This window comes from Psittacula echo (genome assembly GCF_963264785.1).
Source record: "Psittacula echo genome assembly, chromosome: 3".
Classification (NCBI taxonomy): domain Eukaryota; kingdom Metazoa; phylum Chordata; class Aves; order Psittaciformes; family Psittacidae; genus Psittacula; species Psittacula echo.
The window spans coordinates 8812428-8834206 of NC_137736.1; the positions used below are offsets into that span (position 1 = coordinate 8812428).

General features: G+C 51.6%; 2 protein-coding genes across 2 annotated transcripts; both read right to left on the reverse strand.

The window, feature by feature from the left end:
- Window positions 1-826: 826 nt before the first annotated feature.
- On the reverse strand, window positions 827-11358 carry P3H3 (prolyl 3-hydroxylase 3; the record flags this gene model as incomplete). The annotated part of the gene is made up of 15 exons (XM_080613830.1): window positions 827-1039; window positions 1330-1470; window positions 1894-1969; window positions 3977-4094; window positions 4268-4418; window positions 5401-5496; window positions 5587-5711; window positions 6883-6941; window positions 7133-7185; window positions 7527-7616; window positions 7906-8039; window positions 9492-9623; window positions 9751-9943; window positions 10661-10813; window positions 10939-11358. The coding sequence occupies 15 exons, from the start codon at window positions 11356-11358 to the stop codon at window positions 827-829; spliced, it is 2154 nt and encodes a 717-aa protein (XP_080469956.1).
- A 1285-nt stretch (window positions 11359-12643) lies between these two features.
- Window positions 12644-15863, reverse strand: GPR162 (G protein-coupled receptor 162; the record flags this gene model as incomplete). Its single annotated transcript, XM_080613760.1, has 4 exons — window positions 12644-13165; window positions 13327-13478; window positions 14030-14219; window positions 15024-15863. The coding sequence occupies 4 exons, from the start codon at window positions 15861-15863 to the stop codon at window positions 12644-12646; spliced, it is 1704 nt and encodes a 567-aa protein (XP_080469886.1).
- Between the last annotated feature and the right edge of the window lie 5916 nt (window positions 15864-21779).

Consider the following 21779-nt stretch of genomic DNA (forward strand, 5'->3'; position numbering starts at 1 on the left):
ATTGCATTTGTATCAGGGTGGAAACTGCTAAACAAAGTATCTCCTTTGCTTTCAGGGGCAATTTGATGCATGGAGAGAAGGGAGAAAAAGAAGAGAGGCCTTGCTGCAGGGAAACCTGAGTGTACAGGACTCTTCCTAAGGGCACTCCTCACCCTTCCCAAGTGTTAGCCATGGCAGAGCTGACTTTCTCTCTTGTTCCCTTACTGGAAGTAGCTGGCATCTGAACAAAGACTTTGTTTCCCTTCACTGAGGGCTCATTCTCCTTCCATCATTTGTTAAGTAAATTTCCATCAGCAGTGAGTGTGCACATATTCCTCCCGGCAAATAGACTCAAGCTCCCACAACATCTGTGTCCAGCATTTTGCTTTTATTCCATAGAGTTACAGTTCCTCACCTTCTCCTTCTCAGACCAGTTGCGAGGTTCTGGAATGTGCAGGTGCCTAGGAAACTCAGAGGCTTCTGGTTTAAGTTCCTGAATGTGAAGACGGCCCTTGCTGAAAGACCCCAGGCTCCTCCTCCCCCTCTCAGATTTGGCCCTGGATGACCAAGAAGCTGGCACTGCAAGGAGTGGGGTGAGGAGACCCTACCTTCTGACTTCCAAGTGGCACAGACAGTGTGGTGAGGCAGTGAAGAAAGTTCCTGGTGTCACCAACTTTAATAACTCTGTCCCTGCTCCCATTTTTCAGCTGCTGGGATGTCACAAAGAAGAAAGCTACATCCCTCCCCATCACTACGGCTCTAGCATGCTAATACACTGCTCCAGGCCTCTGTGGTCCTGGTGCTACCATGACTTGGTGCTAATCCTGCCCCTGGGGCCCCTTGTTACTCAGAACTCATCTCTGGCCCGCAGCTCCTTGGGATGCTGTGTCCTCTCCAAGCCAGGCCTGTGTCTCCGGCTTGTATACCTGGTTTCACTGCTGGGAACAGGAGGCTCTGAGGAGGATCTCCCACTGCCATCAGCTCCTTGACGTTCTTCTCTATCAGTCTGGTCCTGCTCCACAGCCCTCTGCTCTATCAGCTCCTCTGCCTTCATTCGTTCCTACAGCCATGGAGACAGAGATGATGTGAACCCCTCCCTGCTAGGGTCCTGGCTCACAGGGGCTGACAAGACACATCTCATCTTTGCCACATCCATCCAACCCACCTAGAGCCCATTCTCTCTTGCAGGATCCATCAGAGACTAGTCCCTCCACCAGGTATCTTGTCAGAGGACAACCCCCAGCTACTGCACTAGGCCCTGCTCCATGGGAAAGCCCACAAGCCATTCTCTGGGGGGATTTGATCTCACTTGGAAGTACTTGTAACCCTTTCTCCAGCCTGGTCCTTTACCTGCTCAGCGTGCTCCTGGGAGTGTGTGTACCAGAGAGCAACGGCACAGCGCCTTCCACGTCTCACTGCCCAGATGCCATGGGGGTTCTCCTTGCCAGAGCTGAAGGCTACCAGCCTCCCACACTTAGGGTGCACCTCGGCCTGCCAGAAGAGAAAGAACAGACAATGAAGCCAGCAGCCTCCTGCTCTGGGGCAAATGGCCTTTCTATGGAGGTTATGCTGTCTCTGGTAACTCAGAACAGCAGAGAGCCACCAGGTAACCACTACCAGTCTATAAGCAAAGCAGATGTTGGGGAGGAACAGACAGAATCAAAGGGACAACACAGGTTGCAGACACCCACAGACTGGAAGAACCTGGACCATCTCAGCTAAGAAGGAGTTAACCTCTCTTCTGTCTGACATTTGCCTCAATTTGCCTTTAGGTGCTCCTATTTGAATCTGCCACAGCACCAGTACTGGATTGGTTTTGGAATGGTGGGATCCAGCAACCAACTAGCTTCCTCCCGCCCAGACCAAGTCTCACACTCTGTCCTCTCTCCCTCTTATGGCTACTCCCAGACTTACTGTGACAGTCACAGTGTCCATTTCAGTGAAGAAAAGGCCTCCACCTTGGAAGTCATCATTGAGGTAGAGAATGCCACTGCAGACAAAAACAAAGAAGACATATGAGAAGGTGAAGCTCATTCCTCCCAGGTGCTTCCCCATGCTCCTTGTCACAGGAGGCTGTGAATACCACAGATTCAAAAGCAGACCAGTTAGCAGAATCCATTTGAGGGTGTTAAATACAACAGTGCCTAACTCAGGTGGTCCCTGAGCTTCAAGCCACAGGAAGCTAAGAGAATATTCCAGAGAGTTACATCTACACACTTGTCCTGGTTTGGTTTGGTTTGAATCTTCTGCAGCATGCATCTGTAGCACCATTGTGACAATGCCCTGGACTACACAGACCTTCATTCTGACCTGGCATGATGTTTATGTTTAAAGATTGGGAATAATGCAAAGCCTGGAAGAGGAGACTGATCAGCAAAGAAAGCCATGTTTTAAGAGTGAAGGAATTTCAGGGTAACATAAGAATGGTCAAGAAGAGGCTTAGTGCAAGCAAAAAAAGAAAACCAAAACAAGATATTTCTTTACTAATGTTAGACAACAAAGTAGTGAGGCCAGTGTGCAGTGAGGTAAGATCACAGTTGACTAGGTGAAAGAATGGACTACAAGCTATTTGCATTCTTCTTGGCATTCAACTAAGCTGATAGAAAATGTCAGAGGAAGGGAAGGTCATCACTGGGACTGGGAGAAAGAAATAGAAATCACCACTGTGGCTGCTGAAGCAAAACATTAAGGACATAAGGACAGTGAGAGGATTACCAGCCCTGAAAGCCAGGAAGGCATAGCTCTTATGTCATAGGGGTTTAATAAGACAGTGAAGTCAGGGTGGTAACATGACTGCGGAAAAGCAAGGAGAGCTGTCACAGGCATGAAAGGGCAGGAGGGTAAGGATAATGGCTGAAGCATAAACAGCACTGTCAGCCTAACTGGAGTAGTCTGGAGGGCTTTAGACTCCATTTCTGACGTGGATTATTGTGGGACAAGTGGTAAATGTAAAAAGTCTCACAATATAAAATGGGGGCACTAAAAGGAAATTGGGATGGCCACACAAGCATTGACAAAACAGCTGGTTTCCCAGGGAAATGGTTGATCTCAGCAGCTTGGACTGCAGTAAAAGTACTGAGAACAGTGCCATAGGGAAATGAGTAGAAAGGTGAAGAACAGCACGTGAACAGCACACAGTGAGTAGTGCAACACTGGCACCAAAAGGAGTACTGTTTGCCTGTAGGAGGATTACTGGGACTCTTGGACCCCTGGGCCCAATTCTGTTCAATAATTAATGACTATAACACAAATACAGAGAAGAGATCCAGGAAGTTTGCAGCACAGGGGCATATTTCAAAAGGACACTGGAAGAGCTCAGCCCTTGTGAGCTCCTTGGTCAGTTATAATTGACTCTGCAAAAGGACAGGAATACTCCTGGAAATAACTCAGCGGCAGAGATCCCAGGAAGATGCTTTAACATTTATTCAAGGAAAAGTCAGAGAAGCCCACTCCTCAGGGAGGAGTGAGGTGACAGGACAGCTTTCCCAGGGAAGGGACAGAGATCTCACCAGTTACATGATAGAGCCTGGTAACTTTACAATCCGACTATACCAAGTCAGCATCTATACCAGAAGGGAAATGGACTCAGTGATACTGGAATTCCCTCCAAGTCCCACATGTTTACCATAGGCTGCTCAAAGATTTCTACTCTGGGTACAGCTACCACTCAAAGAAAAGGGAAATAAGATTTCTGGATGCCCAAGGATCATGATCTGGTATCATGGTTCTAGTCTGTGCAGCCTTCCAGCATCATTCTGCTCTCCATTAATGCTGGATCTGAGGAGGCAGAAAGAGCAAATCTTCCCAGCCTAGGGAAGCTGTTTCACTCCTTGTTCTGAAGCCACTGATGCAGCCTCAGGCCTGATGCTACAGTCCTGGCTGGCTTTGAGCCATCAACCCATCACCTGGTTTCTATAAGCTGAGCTCATCCTCAGGTGAGGCTGAGGAGACATTCTGATCTCCACATGATCTAATGCAGGTCCCTTTCTTCTCTTACCTGTAGTCCCTGTACACATAGGCAGGTGGTTCTTTCCAGCACTCTTGCCCCTCAGGATCCAAGAGACAATTATCAGCATGGACGGGATGACTAAGATCCATGCGACCTTCCTGTTCCTCTGCAAATGGGAGTCACAGAAAAGAATACGGGTATTTTCAGTTTCAGTTAAAAACAAGGCAGAGAGAAAGGGGCATAGGGAGAGTAAAGGGAAGAGAGTCTCCTGAGAGTACATGGCTGGAACTTAGGGTACTCTCCAGGAGACGGGTGCTAACAGGGTGAAGGATTCTTTACCATCTACGGCTGTGCGGCACACAAGGTGTGTGAAGGAGAAATGCAGTTTCTTTCCAGGAGTAAAATAGGATTCTATGATTTTCCGTGATTTCTCACTGGCCTGCAGAAGCAATTTGGCATCTCTCCAGTCCACGTCCCCATTCTGGGCCAGCTACAAGTGAAAAACAATGCTGTTAAAATACTTGCATAAAAAGACACTCTAAAAAATGATGGGTAAACGTACACAGTACAGAAGAAGAGACCTGTGTAAAAGTCCTGTGGGCACACATTGAAGAAAAGAACATGTTTTCTCATGTAAATGTATATCAGGAGTACACCTTTACAGCACAGCAATTCCCTCCTACTCAGCACATGAAGCCACACCTGGAATGCAGCATCATTTTGAGTCCCTCAGTGCACAAGCGATACGAGCAAACTGGAGTGAGTCTTCAGGGAAGGACCTTAAGATGGCAGAGGTGTTGGAGCACGTCTAAAAAGGCTGAAAGAGATGGTTTTCTTTAGCCTAGAGAAGGCGGATCTAACTACAGTCAGAAGGAGGATCTAACTACAGTCTCCTTTCATCTATAAGGGCATTACAGAGAAGATGGGGATAATCTCTTCTCTTTTTGGCCACTGAAAAGACAAGAGGCAACAAGCAAAAAGCTGCAGCAAGGAAAATTTTCGTTAGATATAAAGGAAAACTTAGTCTTCCTCAGAGTGGTGCGCACTGAAACAGGTGCCCAGAGGGGCTGGGGAATCATCACTCCCAGAGATGATCAGGACTTGCCTGCACAAAACCTTAAAGGATCTCATCTAGCTCTGGATTAGCCATTCTGTGAGCAGGGGGTCCCATTAGAGATCTCCAGAAGCTCCCTTCATCTTATTCTCCAATTATCAGCTAAGCATGTCTATAAGACTGTGCAGGGACAAGCAACAATCCTGAAACCCTGTGTCACAGGAACAGGAGCATTTATCAAGTCCGCCACGTAAAACATGCCAAAACATGATCGTGGAGGGGAGACTCCACATGTGCTTGTGAGGAAGATAACACTCCCATGTCTCCATCCAGAGTGCACTCCACAGAGACAAACATTTGGGTGACAAACACTGTTTCTGGACAATTAGGAAGGTGTCAGACTCACAGAGCCACTTACTTGCATGGCCCTCAGAACAGTTAAGCCTTCAAATCTCTCATGTGGGGTATGAGGTGACCGTCTTGCCCGGTAGCCATCTCCTGCTTCTCCTGCGGCCTAGAAGGGTAGAGATGACACACCTTAGGCTGCCATCTCTCCTCCATGGGAATGCTGCAGTCCTGCATTCTGAGAAGACCCAGGCCTCACCTTTGCCAGCCGGAGAAGGTCCTTACACTCAGACTCCATCAACACTCTGTCAAACACTACCCTCTGGGTTCCATTCATTTGGTGGGAATCCATCGTGATAGAAATATCCTCAAAAGGCAAAGGCCCTGTTGAGAAGCAAGTACAGATAGGCGTGAGCAAGCTTTGGACAAGAAGCCCTGAGACACCAACCCCCAGTCTGGATAAGGAAGTGGAGAGACACTACATTCTCTGAGAAGAGAGGACAGTTCCCCAGAAGTGCCCGTTTTTCGCAGACCTGGGCCACTCGCACCCCTCACATGCTTCAGGGGAACCAGAGCATCAGCTGAGGAAGCTGGCCTACAGCGAGTGCTTCAGGAGCCAGCAGAAACCTGGGGCCTGCTAGGAGAGCAGCAGGGAAAAGTTGAGTGCACTGTGGATGGCAGCAGCAGAACAGGTCCAGCCTACTGGGGTGAGGCTCTGGAGAAAAGAAGCAGGTAAACACCTCCATCAACCCTCCTTTCCATCACACATCTCATCCCAAAATTATCACCAGTGAATCTTTCTACTTTCTTCAGCCCCAAAGAGAAGCAATGGGTTATTAGTTGGTGATCTGGTCTTTTGATCTTTGGCCTTTTTTCTCCCCCATCTCTGACCTCTGGATGGTCAAGAATTCTAAGGCACTTAGTCCCTCAGAATGATCTGCTCTCCCATGTATCATAGCAGAGAACCACTTGGGATCATTTCAAGCAAAGACTCCAGGGCAGACCCCTGCAAGAGGTTGTGTGTCCACGCATGAGAACAGAGGACCAGGAAGAACATGGTACTCTGCACTACAGTCTACAGCATTTAGCCACAAAACTTTTGGACTTGTGTTTTTCAGGGAAAGACTTGGCCAAGCCGAACAGTCTGCTTCCGGTTTCCATTTCCCCCCCATCTCCCCTTGTCTCCTTCAGAAAAATGGTGTTTGAAGTTGGGCTGGTGGAGTTGAACCAGGTTTGGTGTAGACACTCATGCCACACTGAACAGGGATCTGCATGTCCATAGACTTGTCATGTATTCAGGCATCACTGCTCTCAGCTTCTCCAGCCACAGTGCTCTTTGAGTTCCCATCCCAGAGACATACACAGTGAGATTTTGCAAGATTACACATGCATCAAAGAGGGAGAAAAGAAACAGTAAGAGGACTTGCTGAGCCATTCGAGTCAGTCTGCATCTATGCTAGCATTCCAGTGTCTGAGAATGGAAGAAAAGACAGCACTTAGCTGGGCTAAGTCTGGCTGACTGCATCCAAGTCCTTCCTCAAGCTCTTTTACTTACCTTTCTTATCCCTCTCTTCCACATCCAGAGTTTCCTGCTTTTGCTTCTCCTGATCCTCTCTCGGGAGCAAGGGAAAAAACAGAGACCAGGGCTGTCAGAACACAGAGCTATGCCTAACTATCCTCTGTGGTAGCATTTCACACCCTTCCTTATCCTGTTTAGTCCATTCCTCAGTAGGCATTACTGTTCCTTGTACCATCCCCTACTTCCAACACTTACATTTCTGTCCTATTCAACTTGGCAACCTTACCTGTGTTTCTCCTTTAGGTTTTCAGGAATCAGCTCATCTGGAGTCCAAAGATCCTGTAGAAACAAATGCAGATGGTTCAGAACATAACATTCTCCCACACTGGATCATGTCAAACAGTCAGTTCCTTGTCCCACTTCTCCAGTGAATACCAGACCAATGGTTCTGGCCTGCTTCTGACAACAACCACAGTGGGCTATGCATATGATTACAGCAGCAATTTCAAACTAACTGCAGCCCTGGAGCAGTGGAAAGGCCTACAGACCCCCCTCGTAAGGACTCGGGGTCGTTCTCATCAACATCTGATCCTTTCTGGATCATGTGCCATTGAAATGAATTCTGGTTAACTCTATTGGTGAAATCAGGGCAGGAAGATTAAGAAGATACCGATACTTACAGGGTCATTAAAAGTTCCTCCTAGATGCTCCACTGCATAATAAATCAACTTCTTCTCCATCAAAGATCTCTGCACATAATGTTGAATACTCTAAGGAAGCAAAAGGGCTGTTAAACAACCACCTGATAAAAGACAAGCCCATCCCTCTATAGGGCAGAAAGCTGCCCCAACACACTGCTGTGCACTTTGAAAACCAGGTTGTGTCCTGAAGGGACCCTGCCTGGTACAGACTAGAAGTAAACTCAGGCTCCAGTTTCTTTACTCCTGGGCTTGGCACACATCTGCAGTGAAACGTGTTTCCCTTTTTGTCTCCTGGACTCTGATCCTGTTGTATGGGACAGAGGAGGGCCAAAAAGTACAGACCTGGGGTTGTAACTACCTCTCTGGCTGTGACAGCCATGTCTTCCCCCAGTTCTGTGCGATACTGGTTCATCTTCTCCAACATCAGCTCGTCCATGGGATAGAAGAGCAAGTAGGAAGCAGCACATTCAGCAGCCAGTGCCTGGTTCCCAACTTGTGCAGGAACAGAAAAGAACAGATATGTCTCTGAAAGAGTCAATGTTAGCAGCATACATGTATAGGCCAGCAGCAGCCAACACCCTGCATGGGATTGGACAGCAGGAGGCCTTACAACAGAGTACACATGGTCCCACCTCCCTCACCCAATGGACATGATGAGAGGTCTGGAGGCTTCTTTGAAATACAAGTTTTACCAGTGGTCTGACAGAAGAGATGGGACAGGTGGGACAATGTAGAAAGGAGCAGAGGTATCCAAGAGAAGAGCTGAGGGACATGTGAAAGTGACAGGGTGACAGAATGACCAATATCATGACAAGCTACCAGATCAGTGAGGGAAGGCAGGGCTTGATGTACAGGGATATTGGTAATTTGCCATAGTGATAACAGTATCTGGCTTGCAAAGTAAGACTAACAATATCACTTAGCAAAACAGGATTTAATAACAGGACTTTGTATAAGCAATGCATTCCTTACTAACCACATTAACCTAGAAAGAGGAACTAAAGGACTGATGAAAGGGGCTTGCCCCAGAGGGTGCCAAAGACTGGATGATTATCAAAGAAACAAGTCAGCAGAAACGGTGGTAACAGAGTGAAAGGTGAAGGTGGCAGGGGGAGACTGTGAGCACTGACTCAGTTTAGGACCGAAAGGGCTTGCCCCCTCCACACCCTCAGGGAGCATGCACGCTCATTTACATAGCAAAAGAGGACAATTTAATGCAGAGAAGATAGAGTACTAATTGATATCATGATTCATCAACTTCTGACCAATGAAAAGTAATTTCTTTATTCTATCAAATGTACAGAATCATAGAATAGTTAGGGTTGGAAAGGACCTTAAGCTCATCCAGTTCCAACCCCCCTGGTACAGACTCTGATGTATGCAGAATGAGGGCATGCCTGCCCTGTGCAGCTGCCACCTAGCACCCTATGTTCTGCAAAAGAGCAAGTAAATAAAATACCACGACTCTGTGTTTATACTGGCATTTTGCACACGAGGTAAACAATCCCACTTTTGGGACTACAGGCTGACTCAGAAGGAACACCACTGCTGAGATGAGATACATATGCATGACCTAGATAGGAAGCGGGGGCCTGGTCTGGAGCCATGTACTGAAAAAGGGAGTATAAAGTACACAGCAGATAGTTGGTGCAAGGGAAAATAAGAGAGTGCTGGAAGAAAGAAGTGGGAACAGCCACACATTACAGAAGCTGCACAAGTAAAACTGAAGTGGACCACAAGGTACCTCTCCCAAGATGGCCACAGGTTTGAGAAAGAAAACAGAGGTTCTGGGAAGAGTTGGTTGAGGGCTAGAAGGAGGGAGAGACAGGTAGAGCTCAGCTGAATGTGCCACTTCTCCCATGACATGCTGCCCTCCAGGCCCAGAAGAAAAGGGCAACTTTAGGGGTGCCACAGCAACACATGCTGGGTTGTGGCTCTGCTCACCTTGATCGTAGGCAAACTGCAGTAAATCAAGATGAGAAGGGATGAAATCTTCCGTGGCAGAAATCCGCCCTGGCTTTGTGGCAATTTCAAGAACGCACTGCTGTCTGCACTTCAAAACCTGAATATAATGGGCTGCAAGAGAGAGGAGCAAGAAAGGCAGTAGCTTACACTTCTTCCGGACAGGAGCACTGGGAAATGGGGCGCATCCAGTGTGGGAAGCACGGCCTTCCTACCCAATCCTCTGTGCATCTAATGCTACCTGCAATGGCTTCGTACAGGCCAGGTTGCATCTCCTCCTCCTCCTCATTATCCTCATCCTCCCAAGGCCCTTCACATAGGGCACGACACTCTTCCAGTGCTGACAGCGCCTCTGTGAGCGACTCCTCCAGCCTGGCCACAGCCTGCAGGTACTCATCTGCATCGTAGTGCTGTACCCCAGCCTCATATGCTTCCTGTGAAAGACAGATCCAGGTCCCTCATCAGCCTGGGTGACACCAAAGGATGCCTGAGCCTTCAAGTCGCTCACAGGGTAGTACTGACATCTAGGGGCCTGCCCGATTACACACAGCCCACCACGCAGTAATAGCTCATCTTCTGGGCTTAAGCCAAACACAGCTCTCCAAGGCCCTGCAGCCTGCTGTAACTGTCGCCAAGGTCTCTGTGGCACACTTGCTATGGTTTTTCTTCACCCTGAAGAGAAGGCTTCAGGGAGACGTTCTTGCAGCCTTTCAACTCTAAAAAGGGGGGAGGTTAAGAAAGACTGAGCAAGGCTTTTGACCACGGCCTGTAGGGACAGGACAAGAAGCAATGGTTTTAAACTGAAAGAGGGCAGATCTAGATTGGAGATAAGGAAGACATTTGTTATGATGAGGGTGGTGAGACACTGGTTGCCCAGAGAAGCTGTGGCTGCCCCATCCTTGGCACTGTTCAAGACCAGGTTGGACAGGGCTTGGAACAACCTGCTCTAGTGGAAGGGGTCACTGCCTGCAGCAGAACATCGGACTACAGTGATCTTCAAAGGTCCCTTCCAGCCTAAAATCATTCTATGATTCTATGTGTGGGGCTCCGTCTCAAGCTGTGGCTCTTGTATGGAAACAGCTCAGGGTCCCAGTCTGGTCCCTAGGATGGGATAAGAGCTGCTGATGCCTGGCTCTGCACTGAACCCTCACCCAGTGTGGCGTGGCCTCCAGGTCTCGAAAGTTGTCTGACCTCACCCCTGACATCCGCCGGTACTTCTCTATGTCCTCCCGCATTTGGAGGTGCTGGGGATTAGCAACGAAGAAGGTGTGAGCGGCGGATACGGCCTGATCCAGCTTCTTCAGCTGTGGAGAGAAGGCAGCAGCGCCTGTCACACTCCCGCGGGCCTCCTCTTCACGCCCACCCCAATCCAGGGTGACCTGGATTCTCCCGCAGGGTGCCCTTGCCCCCCACCTCCTCTGCTCCCCACCTGGAAGAAGGCCACCTGGAGGTAGTTGTAGGGCTCCCGACGCTCGAAGTCGCGGCGGATGGTGCGGCTGGCTCGGTGGGCGGACGGCGCGGCGCCCAGCCGGCGCCCCAGGCAGTGCTGGAGGCAATCGGCGCGCTGCAGCACCGGGCCGAACAGGGCGGCCTCCCACGGCCCGGCCCCCGGCGACCCGCCGAGGAAGGCCGCCTCCCGGCGGCAGGCGGCGCGGCAGGCGCGGAGAGCAGCCCGCAACCCCGCGTAGCTGTGGAGGGCGCGCTGCAGCAGCTCGGCCGCCCGCGCCCAGTCCCGGGCGAAGTACGCCCGCACGCCGTCCGCGTACAGCAGGTCATAGGGAACCAAGCGGCCCGGCGACGTGGCGGCGGCGGCGGCGAGCAGCAGGCAGAGGCAGAGGCGTGAGACCATGGCAGAGCCGAGGAGAAAGAGGAGGAGGAGAGGGGTCCGGGGCGGGCAGGCGTCCTAGCGGGCCCCGGGCTAGGCCCACCCCAGGGGCCGGGCCGGGCGGGCCGGCGGGCGGTGCTGGGTGGAGGAGCAGGAGGGAGACATATCACACGAGGTTATGGTTAACGTATCAGAACCGACGCCAGGGACAGGCTTTGACCGTTCATAGACCAAGTCCCATCATATGTAGAAGTGCTTTGGAGGTGAAGGGCTGCCCATCTCCTGCTCTCCTCCGATGAAGCCAAGCCCTTGCCCATGGCTGGAACTACAGTCAGCACTGGGCGGGAGAAGGGTTATCTCTCACATGCTAACTCTGTGCCTCCCTTCCAAGAGTTTTTTGCAGGACAGAAGCCTGCTCCAGACTTCACCTCTCCCAGTTTTGACAGCGTGGGCAGTCGAGAGCCTTCCCCTAAAGCCTCTGTCAGCTTTCCTGTTTGGGTGAGAAGTTTGGGCCATTGTTTTTCATGCAAAGTTTGCACTGGAATCAAGAGTTTGCACCGCTGAAAGAAGATGTTATGGGCGAGGGTCTTTTTGGAGAGATTTCCCTTTCAAGCCTGGGGTTCCCTCAAAGCAATAGCTTTTGCTGAGCAATATTAGAAAGTACCGAGGCTGCCCCTGCTTAGCTGCTCTCCCCTGGAGAGGAAAATTTTTCACACAGAATCCTGTGACAACTCCTCTATGGGCTTCATTCCCCTCCCTGGGCTGCTAAGCATCTGCTGCCTTCCAGATGCACTGACGAGAGAGGGATGGAGAGGAAGGAAAGGAGCCTCGCACGTTCCACATTTCCCTTCCAGAAGCCCGTGAAGCTTCATTAAACATTAGGCCAGTCACTTTGTTTCTATGGAAACAAAATTATTACTAATATATTATTTTAAAAACAGACACACGATTGACACTCCAAATATAGAATTTTAATACCATTCTGTGCCTGCCTCGTCTCTTCGGGCAGAGCGGATGTGAGGGTGGAATTCACAAAGGGACTGGACTGGCGAGGGTGCCAAGTGGTGATGGCAGCGGAGGGTGTGTTTATAACCTGAGAGCAGGCACAGGCTGGCTGTTCATCCGTCCATATCGCTCTTCTGCAGTCCGTGTCCCACTTCTTCTTTCACCACCAGCGTGGGCTGCCATGTTCCTGCCTGCTGGTGAGAAGGATGAGAATGCAAATTAGCGATCAGGTCCCAGGACAAAGGGAACACTTGAAGTTTCATTTAAAAATCATGATGGCACTGAATGTTTTTGATGCTGTCTCTCATAGTTTGGGATCCTGGAAGGTCTGTGGCTCGCTGGCCTCAAGGGTCCTTTCACACAGTGCCTGCTCTCCATCCTGCAGCTGCAAGGCTTCGCTGCAAGCCAAGGAGCAGCGCCGTGGCCGGTCGGTGTTCTCCTCCTCTCTGCTGCCAAGGGAGAGGCGGCGATCGCGGCGTGATGCGAGCGGGAGACGGGAGTGCCGTGGGCTGCAGGCTGGGGAGGGCTGCGGTGTCTCGTCAATGAATGTGGTGATCTCATCTCGGAAGAAGCAGGCGCTGGAGCCCCGGGGCACCAGGCCCCCCTCCAAAAACTGCCGTAGGGTTGTCAGCTCATCTTCTGGGGGCTGCTGGCGGTGCTGGTAGTCATGCAGCTGAGGAGGCAAGAAGATGGGGCTGCCGGGTTTGCGGGGAGTGGGAATGCGAATGTCATCAGATGAAGACCACTTGTGTAGGAAGGATGGAGCAGAGCGGTGGGCGGAGAAGATGTTAGTCTCATCATGTGACATTCTTCGAGAGAGGGGCACCTGGAAAACAGAGGAGGCAGGTGATAGAAAACTTGAACAGACAGAACAGGAAGGGAGAGTAGCTGAGGCTTTCTCAGGGGAGTCAAAAGGACACAAAGGTGTGGGAGACTGACAGAGAAGGAAGTGGGTTGTGGGGCTGCCCCTCATAGCTCTCAGCTCACCTGCAGGTAGTGCACCTTGTCCTGGGGCAATAACATGTGGTGCATGGGTAGCAGCTTGATGTCCCGGGAGTCCCGCTTCACAGCTGCAGCGCCGTTCGCATCAAACCTCACTTTGCAGATCCTGCCGTCGCCATAATCATCACACACACCATCTGTTGGCAAAGAAGAGAACAGCAGTCAACGCTTTTCGACCAGAAGAGTGTTACCAGAAAATCCTGAAGCCATCCTAACGGTTGTCTGACTCCCGCTGCCCTACCTGCAGCCCTCAGGGCTCACCTGTGAAAAAGGACCTCATCTTTCTGCTTACAGCAGCACTACAGCACCCAGAGGTTGCCCTGTTTCTTCTGTCTTGCTTTTGAACTGCTCACTGTTAGAACTTGGACCTTTGGATCAGTGAGCTGGCCAAGGGCCACTTTTGTTGTGGTTTGGCAGCAGTATGCATGGTCTTTACTCTTGCATCTACTGTTGCACTAGTTTTTCCTGGATGCTAATGAGTCCTAAGGCAGGAAGCGAGTGGCAGAGCCTTCTCCAGAATATATTTTCTCATGGTTGCCAACCCTAAGCTATAACATGTCCTAGCGACCCACACCACCACTCCTGGTGCAGTCACGTTCTTTTCACAAGGCAAACCTCTCTTTCCTCTGTAGTCTTTTACGGAGGGGGTTAGTGAAGAAAGGTGACTGTGGCGTGGTGAGGTCCTTACCATCATCTCCATCTTCCTCAGACATAATGGCCACACATTGCTCCCACACAGTGCGGAGATCTGCTCGGTAGCGCTCGCAGGACCAGATGAAGGAGGGGAGCAGCAGGGTCTGTACCATGGAGCACCAGAGCACAGCCAGGACCATCCAGGTTGGGGCCGTATCATAGCGCAGGCTGAAAAAGCTCACAACCTTCGAGGTAAGAGAGAGAAACAACACTGAGAAAGAAGACAGAAGTGGGGATCAAGGGAGAATGATACCAGGAGTCAATCTGTAGTAGAACATAATCTGTCTGTAAAGGATTTGTTAAGTAATTACCCCATTCTTGTGGTGTTGCCTCAGGTTTGCTGGATCATATTCCAAGCTGTCAGATCTCTAATATAAGACCTGGTTTTTGCATCCCTTTTTTCCCTGTGCTCATTATAAACTGGAGCTAAATAGGTGCTAACAAAGGACACAGCCACTGGAAAAAAGAAAGCAAAGCTGTTACTAAGCCTCTGCTCTCCTAATGGTTCCCTTTGAGAACTTCCCCAGCCCTCCAGTTTTGCAGAGAATCAACCAGCCAGCCAAAACCTGAATGCTGACTATGACTATACAAGCAGAAGGAAAAAGAAAACTGGCTGCAACAGCTCTTAAAGCTGGGTATCAGTTCTCCAGAAGCAAATGGGAGAAACAGAAATCTCATTGTTTTTACAGAGCTAGATCCCCCTGTAAGTTTGCAGAATAATTTTCTCTCCTCCTAACCGCTTGAAACTTCCACAGTGGTTTTAGCTCTGTGTGTGTACACCCCAGCCTTCAGCTTGTCTTACAAAAATACTGCTGCAGAAGGATGAGAGAATTACTGCAATCTTTAAAACCGGCCCCCAGAATAATGCAGATTCGGCAACACCGTGGCTGGCTGCTGGACAGAAAACTCTCTTTCTCTGAAACCTGAGAGAAATGGAAATCCTAGTTAAACTGCAGAGTCTGAAGGGGAAGGGAGAACTTGCTGCTTACCAAGATAGGCACCCCAGTGAGCGTGTCATACAGGAAGACAATAGCGCTGATGAGGTTGGTCATCTGCAAAGAGGTCTTGGCTGACTCGGAGCCATCCAGTGAAGACCTCCTTTTGCCACGTACATCCTCCACTACAATGGCTGGCACATTGAAAGTGGTGTGTGCTGATGAAGAGCAGGATGATGCCTCCTCTGCCCTCTGATGGCGGCACTGCTGGCGTCTTCTGTGTGCCCACAGGGTCTGGTAGAAAGTGATACCCACGCACACCAAGCCCATGACGATTCCTCCGAGCAGAAGGAGGCTAAAGCAGACACCGAAGCCCAGCCCTATCTTGCTGACAATGAACTGGCAGCCACGGGCATAGTAGCGCTCGCCATTGTTGTGCCAGCCGATGGAGGGCAGGGTGGAGAGGATGAATGATACCATCCAGATACCCATGACAGCATGCAGAGCCTGCTTCTTGGCATTGCTCAGCCGGTAGTTGACTGGCCACCTCACCATCCACATGCGGTGGTAGGAAAGGGAGGCCACGGTGAAGCAGGTGGCCAGTGCCAGAGTGTAGTATGTGGAGACGAAGACCTTGCAGATGCTTTCGTTCCAGTCGTAGTCGGAGGACTCGCGCCGCAGCTGCACCACAGCATAGGTGGTGAGGGGCACTGCTGCCATAAGGATGTGGGTCCCAGCAAGGAAGCATAGCAGCAGCTCCAGGGGCTTGTGTTTCTGTTGCTTGGCCGTGATGCTGAGGATAATCCAAGAGTTGGCCAACAGGGCTAACATCCCACATGCCAGCCACCACAGGGAGTTGTTGTGCAAGGTGGACTCTGATTCAGAGTCCCCCATGCTGCCACCCCTGCTAGGCTGCACCTGGTCCCTGCTGCTGGGGTTCTGTAGGAGGGAGAGTGGGACTCCGCACTGGGGGAGCCACGTCCCTCCTCATCTGCTGCTGTGATGCAAGGTGTATGCACGCTGGTGGGGTTTCTCAAGGCATTGCCACCAGGTAGTAGGCAGAACAGCCGTCAACTGTGTCTCACTTTCAGTCCTCCCTTTCCCTTTTATTTGATTATATTTCTTTCCCTTGTTCTAACTTTTTCCCCTGTTCTCCTTTTTCTCTGTTCCACCTTTCTCTCTCTTTCTCATGAACACTTGCCAGCGCTTCTCCCCTCACTCGCTTGGGCTCACTTTTTTTTTTCCTCCCCATCTATTTCATCCCCCGTCTCCACTCTTCCCCCAAAGAAAAAGCTCTCCTTACTTCCATGTGCCCACCAGGGACCTTCTGTCTCAGGGACCACCTTCTGCTGGGACTGGTGAAGGCCACATGCAAACAGGGACCGCTGGGGACTCCAAACAGTTTGGCAGTAGCAAGTGGCTGCTGCCCAGCGTCCTAGTGGATGAGGAGCTAGGTAAGAGATTCAGAGATGACAGAAGGCAGGACAAAGGTCCTGTGCAAATGGTGAGGGTGGTTCATACACAGTGTGTAATTCTTCTCACCAAATGCCACGCTCGTGACCAGAGAGAGGCTTCTTGCCAAGGTTTTGAGAGAACTATCAATGGAGAGTGAAGGGTGAGGAACAAAATCCAGACGGTTCCCTATCCAAGACCTCACAGCACCCTCACTACATTGTCCTTTTTGCTGTCCTCCAGGGCTCAGCCTGCTCTTTAAGCTTCCCTGCACAGCACAGAGCAGAGCTGGCAAACAATAAGGAGATGGCGGGGAGGGGAAGATCCTTTTCAAAGGTTCCCTTGGAGATTCAGGGCATGAGGTTCACTGTAGAAGAGAGGAAAGAGAAAAAGTAATCTAACGTAATTCTATCTCCTCAGATCACTCTTTCTCCTTGCCCACACAAACACCTTGTCATGATTTAGGCTGTGCAGAGAGCCCCCTGTGCCTTTCAGGGAGCAGAAAAGCCAGTTTTGCACCAGTCCTTCCATACCTCAGGCTGTACTCTGTCCCCAAGCAATTCCCCCCAGTGCTGCTGAGACATGCTGTGCTCCCTGCTTTTCCAGTCTCCGGCACCCCACGCAGAGCGTTACTGTGCCATTTCTGCCATGCCCGACCTGCATTGCTCCATGCCATTCCAGTCCTGCTCCTGTCAGACAGATCCGCCAGCCCTTGGACCTCAGCTTTTCTCCACCAGTGCTTTGAATTTAGCCTGTCACCCCATGCTGTCCCATCCATGGGTGCGTGCCACCATGCAGTCCTGAAGCACAGTCTTTTGGCCACATCACACCCACCTAGAGCATTTCTGCTTGAACAGCTCTGGTCTCCAGACACCCCATGGTTACAAACCCATTGAATGAGACTGCTAACCTAGTCCTGAGACTACTCACCTTTGCCAGTGACCACTGGTCCTACCAGCACAGACCGGCTTCTCCTGTCTTCATCTAGAGGGGGCATCCAAGCAGTATATTCCAGGAAGGGATAGGCCTGCTCTGTGCCTTGACCAGAGCAGATGTGAACTTAAATCTTTCTGTGGATAGACCAGTGGGCTCCCAGACCGGACTAGTTAGCTCCATTCTCACCCTCCCCTCTGCTCCTCTGTATTTTCTCATCCTCTCTGTAACCACCTGAGGCTTTTCCTCCTTTCCTTCCTGCTTGGAGCAGTTTGCCATGACTGGATTTGTGATGCCCTTCGTTCTGCCCCAGTTCATCATTTCTCCCCCCAGTGCCATCATCACTCTTGCAGTGAGGCCTGTGGCCTCTGGAGACAGTTATGAAGCTAGCCAGCCCAGCTAATCCCAGGGGAAGGATTTTCCCTGCAGCATCTCCTTCTGCCGCCCTTCCCACCCAGCTTGTTCTGGTGGCCCACGCTGTTCCCTCAATGAGGCAGGAACCCCCCGCCTCTGCTGGCTTTGGGGCCCAATTCTGCTCCGAGCTGCGGTCCTCCCGCTCGTGGTGACAGGAGAGCCCCGGAACTGATGCAGAAAAGGCCAGGTCAGGGAAACCCATCCTCGCCTGGTCCTGCTTCCCGACCAGAGACCCCCTTTCATCCCACCGCCCATCCCACCCGCAGGGCGAAGGGAGCCTCCTCGGGCTGGTGACTCAGGGGAAGGCGAGGGCTGGAGGTCCAGCGGTAAGGTGACCCACAATAACTGCACGGAAGAGTGGAGAACCCCGGGGCGCGGGGGGATGCGGCCGGCCCTGGGCTGAGGTGCGGTGCTGCCCCCGCTGACCCCTCCCTTTGCCCATCACTGGCAGCCCGGCCACGGCGGCCGGAAGGGAAGCGGGGGGCCGAACCGGGCCTCGCCTCGCCCGGCGGCGGCGAGGCGAAGCGGTGCGGAGCGGCTGGGGCCGGGACCGCGGAGCCCGTGGGGCGCCCCCCGGGGCGCGGCCATGCCCGGCGGCGGCGGCGCCGCCCTGTGCGCGACGGAGCGGAGCGGGGGCCGACGGCGGGGGCCGATCGCGGCGGCGGGGGCCGGGGGGACCCATCTTACCTCTCGCCGGAGCAAGCGCTGCCATGGCGACGGGCGCCCCGCGCGGCTGTGCGCGCCTCTGCCCGGCTGTGCCGGCCCCCGGCCCCGGCCGCCGCAGCGGACGCCGCAGGCAGCAGCCGCCCCGGCCCCGCGCTCCGGCCATCCGCCAGGCGGGGCGACGGCGAGGGGCGAGGGGCGGGGAGCGCCAGCGGCAGACGGCGGCAGGAGCACCGCCGGGCCGAGCAGCCAGGGGGCGGGCCGGGCGGCCGAGCGCGGGAGCGGGAGCCACCGCCCCGGCATCGGCATCGGCCCCAGCCCCGCCCGGCGGCTCGGCCACCTGCGGCGGCTCCCGGCGCTGGTGTTGGCCGGGGCTCAACCGCAGGGGCTGCTGGTGCCGGATCCCGGCCCGCTCCCTCTCGGGTGCATCCCTCCCGCCCCACGGGGCAAGGCTGGTAGTCCCTGGGAATACGGGATGCAGGACGAGAAGGTGCCGGGCTCCCGTTCCCAAAGAAAGAGGGTTATGAAAAGGCACCCAGATAGTAGAGGTGTCGGAGGATGTGTGCCGACAGGAGGGGAAAGGCAAGGAGCTGGTGCTAACAGAGGGGCCTGCGGGGGGTGCTTGCAGAGAAGGGTAGCCAGGACGCCTGGTGCGCAGGGTGACTCCGTTTGTTCAGCTGCTGGGATGGTCTTTACAATCAGCGGCCGGCAGCGTGGCCCCACAAATAGGGCAAGGGGACAAGAAGGAAGGTGATAGAGGGGAGTAGTGCTCAGAGGAATGGGTTGGTCATGTCAGAGGGGTAAAGCTCCCCCTCCAGGGGTGTCATCTCAGTGAGGGCAACCCTGGCTAGAAAGTCTTCACAGGACAACAGACATCTCATTTTCTTCTTGCTTGCTATTGAAGTGAAGGCACTACCACCATCTTCCTTGTCTTTGTTTCTTTTGGGAACGGATGCCTACCAAAATCTCTACATGCCTTTCCCCCATTAGAACTAGAGTGGGAGTCTGTATTTCTGGACAGTTAGGGTGCAGCTGCATCAGCACCTCAGTTTGAATCAGGAGGACATGAAAAATTCAGATGAACCTTCCTGAAAGATGTGCAGTAAATGTGCTATGAGGACTATGAGACTTCAGCTTTGCTTTGGGCTGGGGTTAGTCTGAAGTAAACCTGCAGACATTTATAGCATGGCCACTAAGTCCTCAGCAGCAGCTGTGTTCCTCTACAGATCTGCTCCTCCTGCATCACCATGTTTGCTAAAGTGGACCTGACCCTACGGATCCAGGGTCTGCTCAGCTTTATCACCCACTCTGACAGGTCTGATTTCATGCATCATTCTGAATATTGGCTGAGGTGATCCCAAGTGCCTTGGATACTGAGGGTTTTGTCTAAGGCTTGTATGATCAGCAGGAGAGAGTCCCGAGTAAGAAAGCTGGTTCTCAGGCCCAGGGACAGCAGTGAAGGCAGTTCCAGTGGTATCAAAGAGATCATCTCTGAGACAAGGCCTGTTTGCATTGCACTAGCTGTTGTGACTGAGGCCTGCCTTAGAGATGGTGAGTAGAATCAGGAACCACTAGAACAGATCTTGCTTTACGTCAGGTAAGTGATGAGATATTTTTGAGGAAGGTAGGTGGTGATGATTGCTGCCATGCTTTGGCTATTCTTTAGCATGCAGGAGCATGCACGATGAAACAGCCCCGAGGTGGTTCATCTCAATGGTCAGTTCAGCAACAGCCAGAGAGGTGAGAAGGGAGAGTTATAGCCCCCCCATCAGCCATTTCTTTTCAATTCCTATCATTTGTGGGAGGTTTATGCCTTGAAGTGAGAAAGTCTGTATCCACAAATGTAAACATTTGTGCAGCTCCGGTTGTGTCATTTCTGTGAATTACTTAATGTGATAACTTCCACATTACCATCTTCTTCTGATTCAGAAGTGGAGTCTCCTTAGTGTGAGTTGTTATCCTGCCTGCGTGGGTGAATAAATCCTCTTGTTATCTCAGTGAAACAGTGAACTAAGCTTCCGATGCTTTCTGCGCTGCCTGTCTCAGCTCTGCTCAGGTGGGGACGTCCTGCAGCCCAGCGTCGGCTACCCCTGACAAAGACTGGTGAGCAGAGCTGGATGGGGACACGTCCTCTTACCTCAAAGAGGCTTCTTGTGTTTGCAGAGGTGGCTGAGTTCTTAGTTTGAATGAAGGCACACAACTGAAGATGTATTGTGAAGCAGAACAAACTCTGGCGGCAGAAGAGCTGTTACCCTGAGGCTGTCATGCGCCTAAGCAGATGCTCGTCCATCTATCCATCTCATCTAAATGGATTTAGAAGACTCTGTTTATTTGCCTAGGATTTCCAGACACCTCATTTCACTGGTTTTGATAAGAGATAGATTGCAACTGTGTATGTGCTGCATATTGACAATGCACATGCAGAGGAGTGCCAATGTTTGGATCTGGAAACCCTGAAGCCGCACAGTGCAGGGTTCCCTGTGTATCTAGGAAGTCCAGGCTAGAAGTGAGAACACCCTTCCTCCCAACTCATGTCTTAGAAGGACTCACAGAGCTGGGAGCAGTTTTTCCTACAGAGCCAGGCCAGACTCTGACCAGTGATCTGCTGTCTAAAGGCTCAGTAGCTCACTAAAACACCCTCAGACATGCAGGCCCAAAGAAACACCAGTGTTACACTGCCAGGGTAAGAAATGTTTCCTAGAAGAGTTCATTGTATGAAGATGAGTTATTGCTGGAGAGCAGTTCAGCGGGTCCAGGGCAATGCTGTCTCTGAAGGTGCCCTGGGTTCTTAAAGAAACATCTAAAAGAGCGCTTTAACTAAGAAACAAACACCAGAATCCTAAAAGCAAAAGCATGAAGAAAACAGCCAAATTCACATCACACTGCTTTGATGGTTTGCAACTCTTGCTCGGGACCTTGAGAAATGGCCATGGGAGGTTTCACACACGTTTCTCACAGGTTATGGATGCGATTAAACCCATCCTCAGAGCCATAGCTTACATAGCCTCTCGTGAGGCTGTGCTGATGTGCTTCCAGGCAGGTTTCCTGGCGTCCTTCCTGAGATGTGGTTAATGGCTAACAAGAAGCCAGCCAAGCAGATATGTTGGCAGATTCCTTCAGCAAAGGCAGTAACTGCAATGTAGATTTATCATATCCAAACCTGAGATTCTATTTCTAGCACTGTACAGAAAGATTTAGTGAGATTTCTCGGATAATTCATCTGCAAAATGGGCAAGTGATAATAGCTCACATCAGGGGACAGACGACTAATGCTGTTCATGAGCTACACAGAAATATAAGGGTCTGCAATGTAAAAACTAGGATTTCAATTTGTGGATGCTTGTTTCT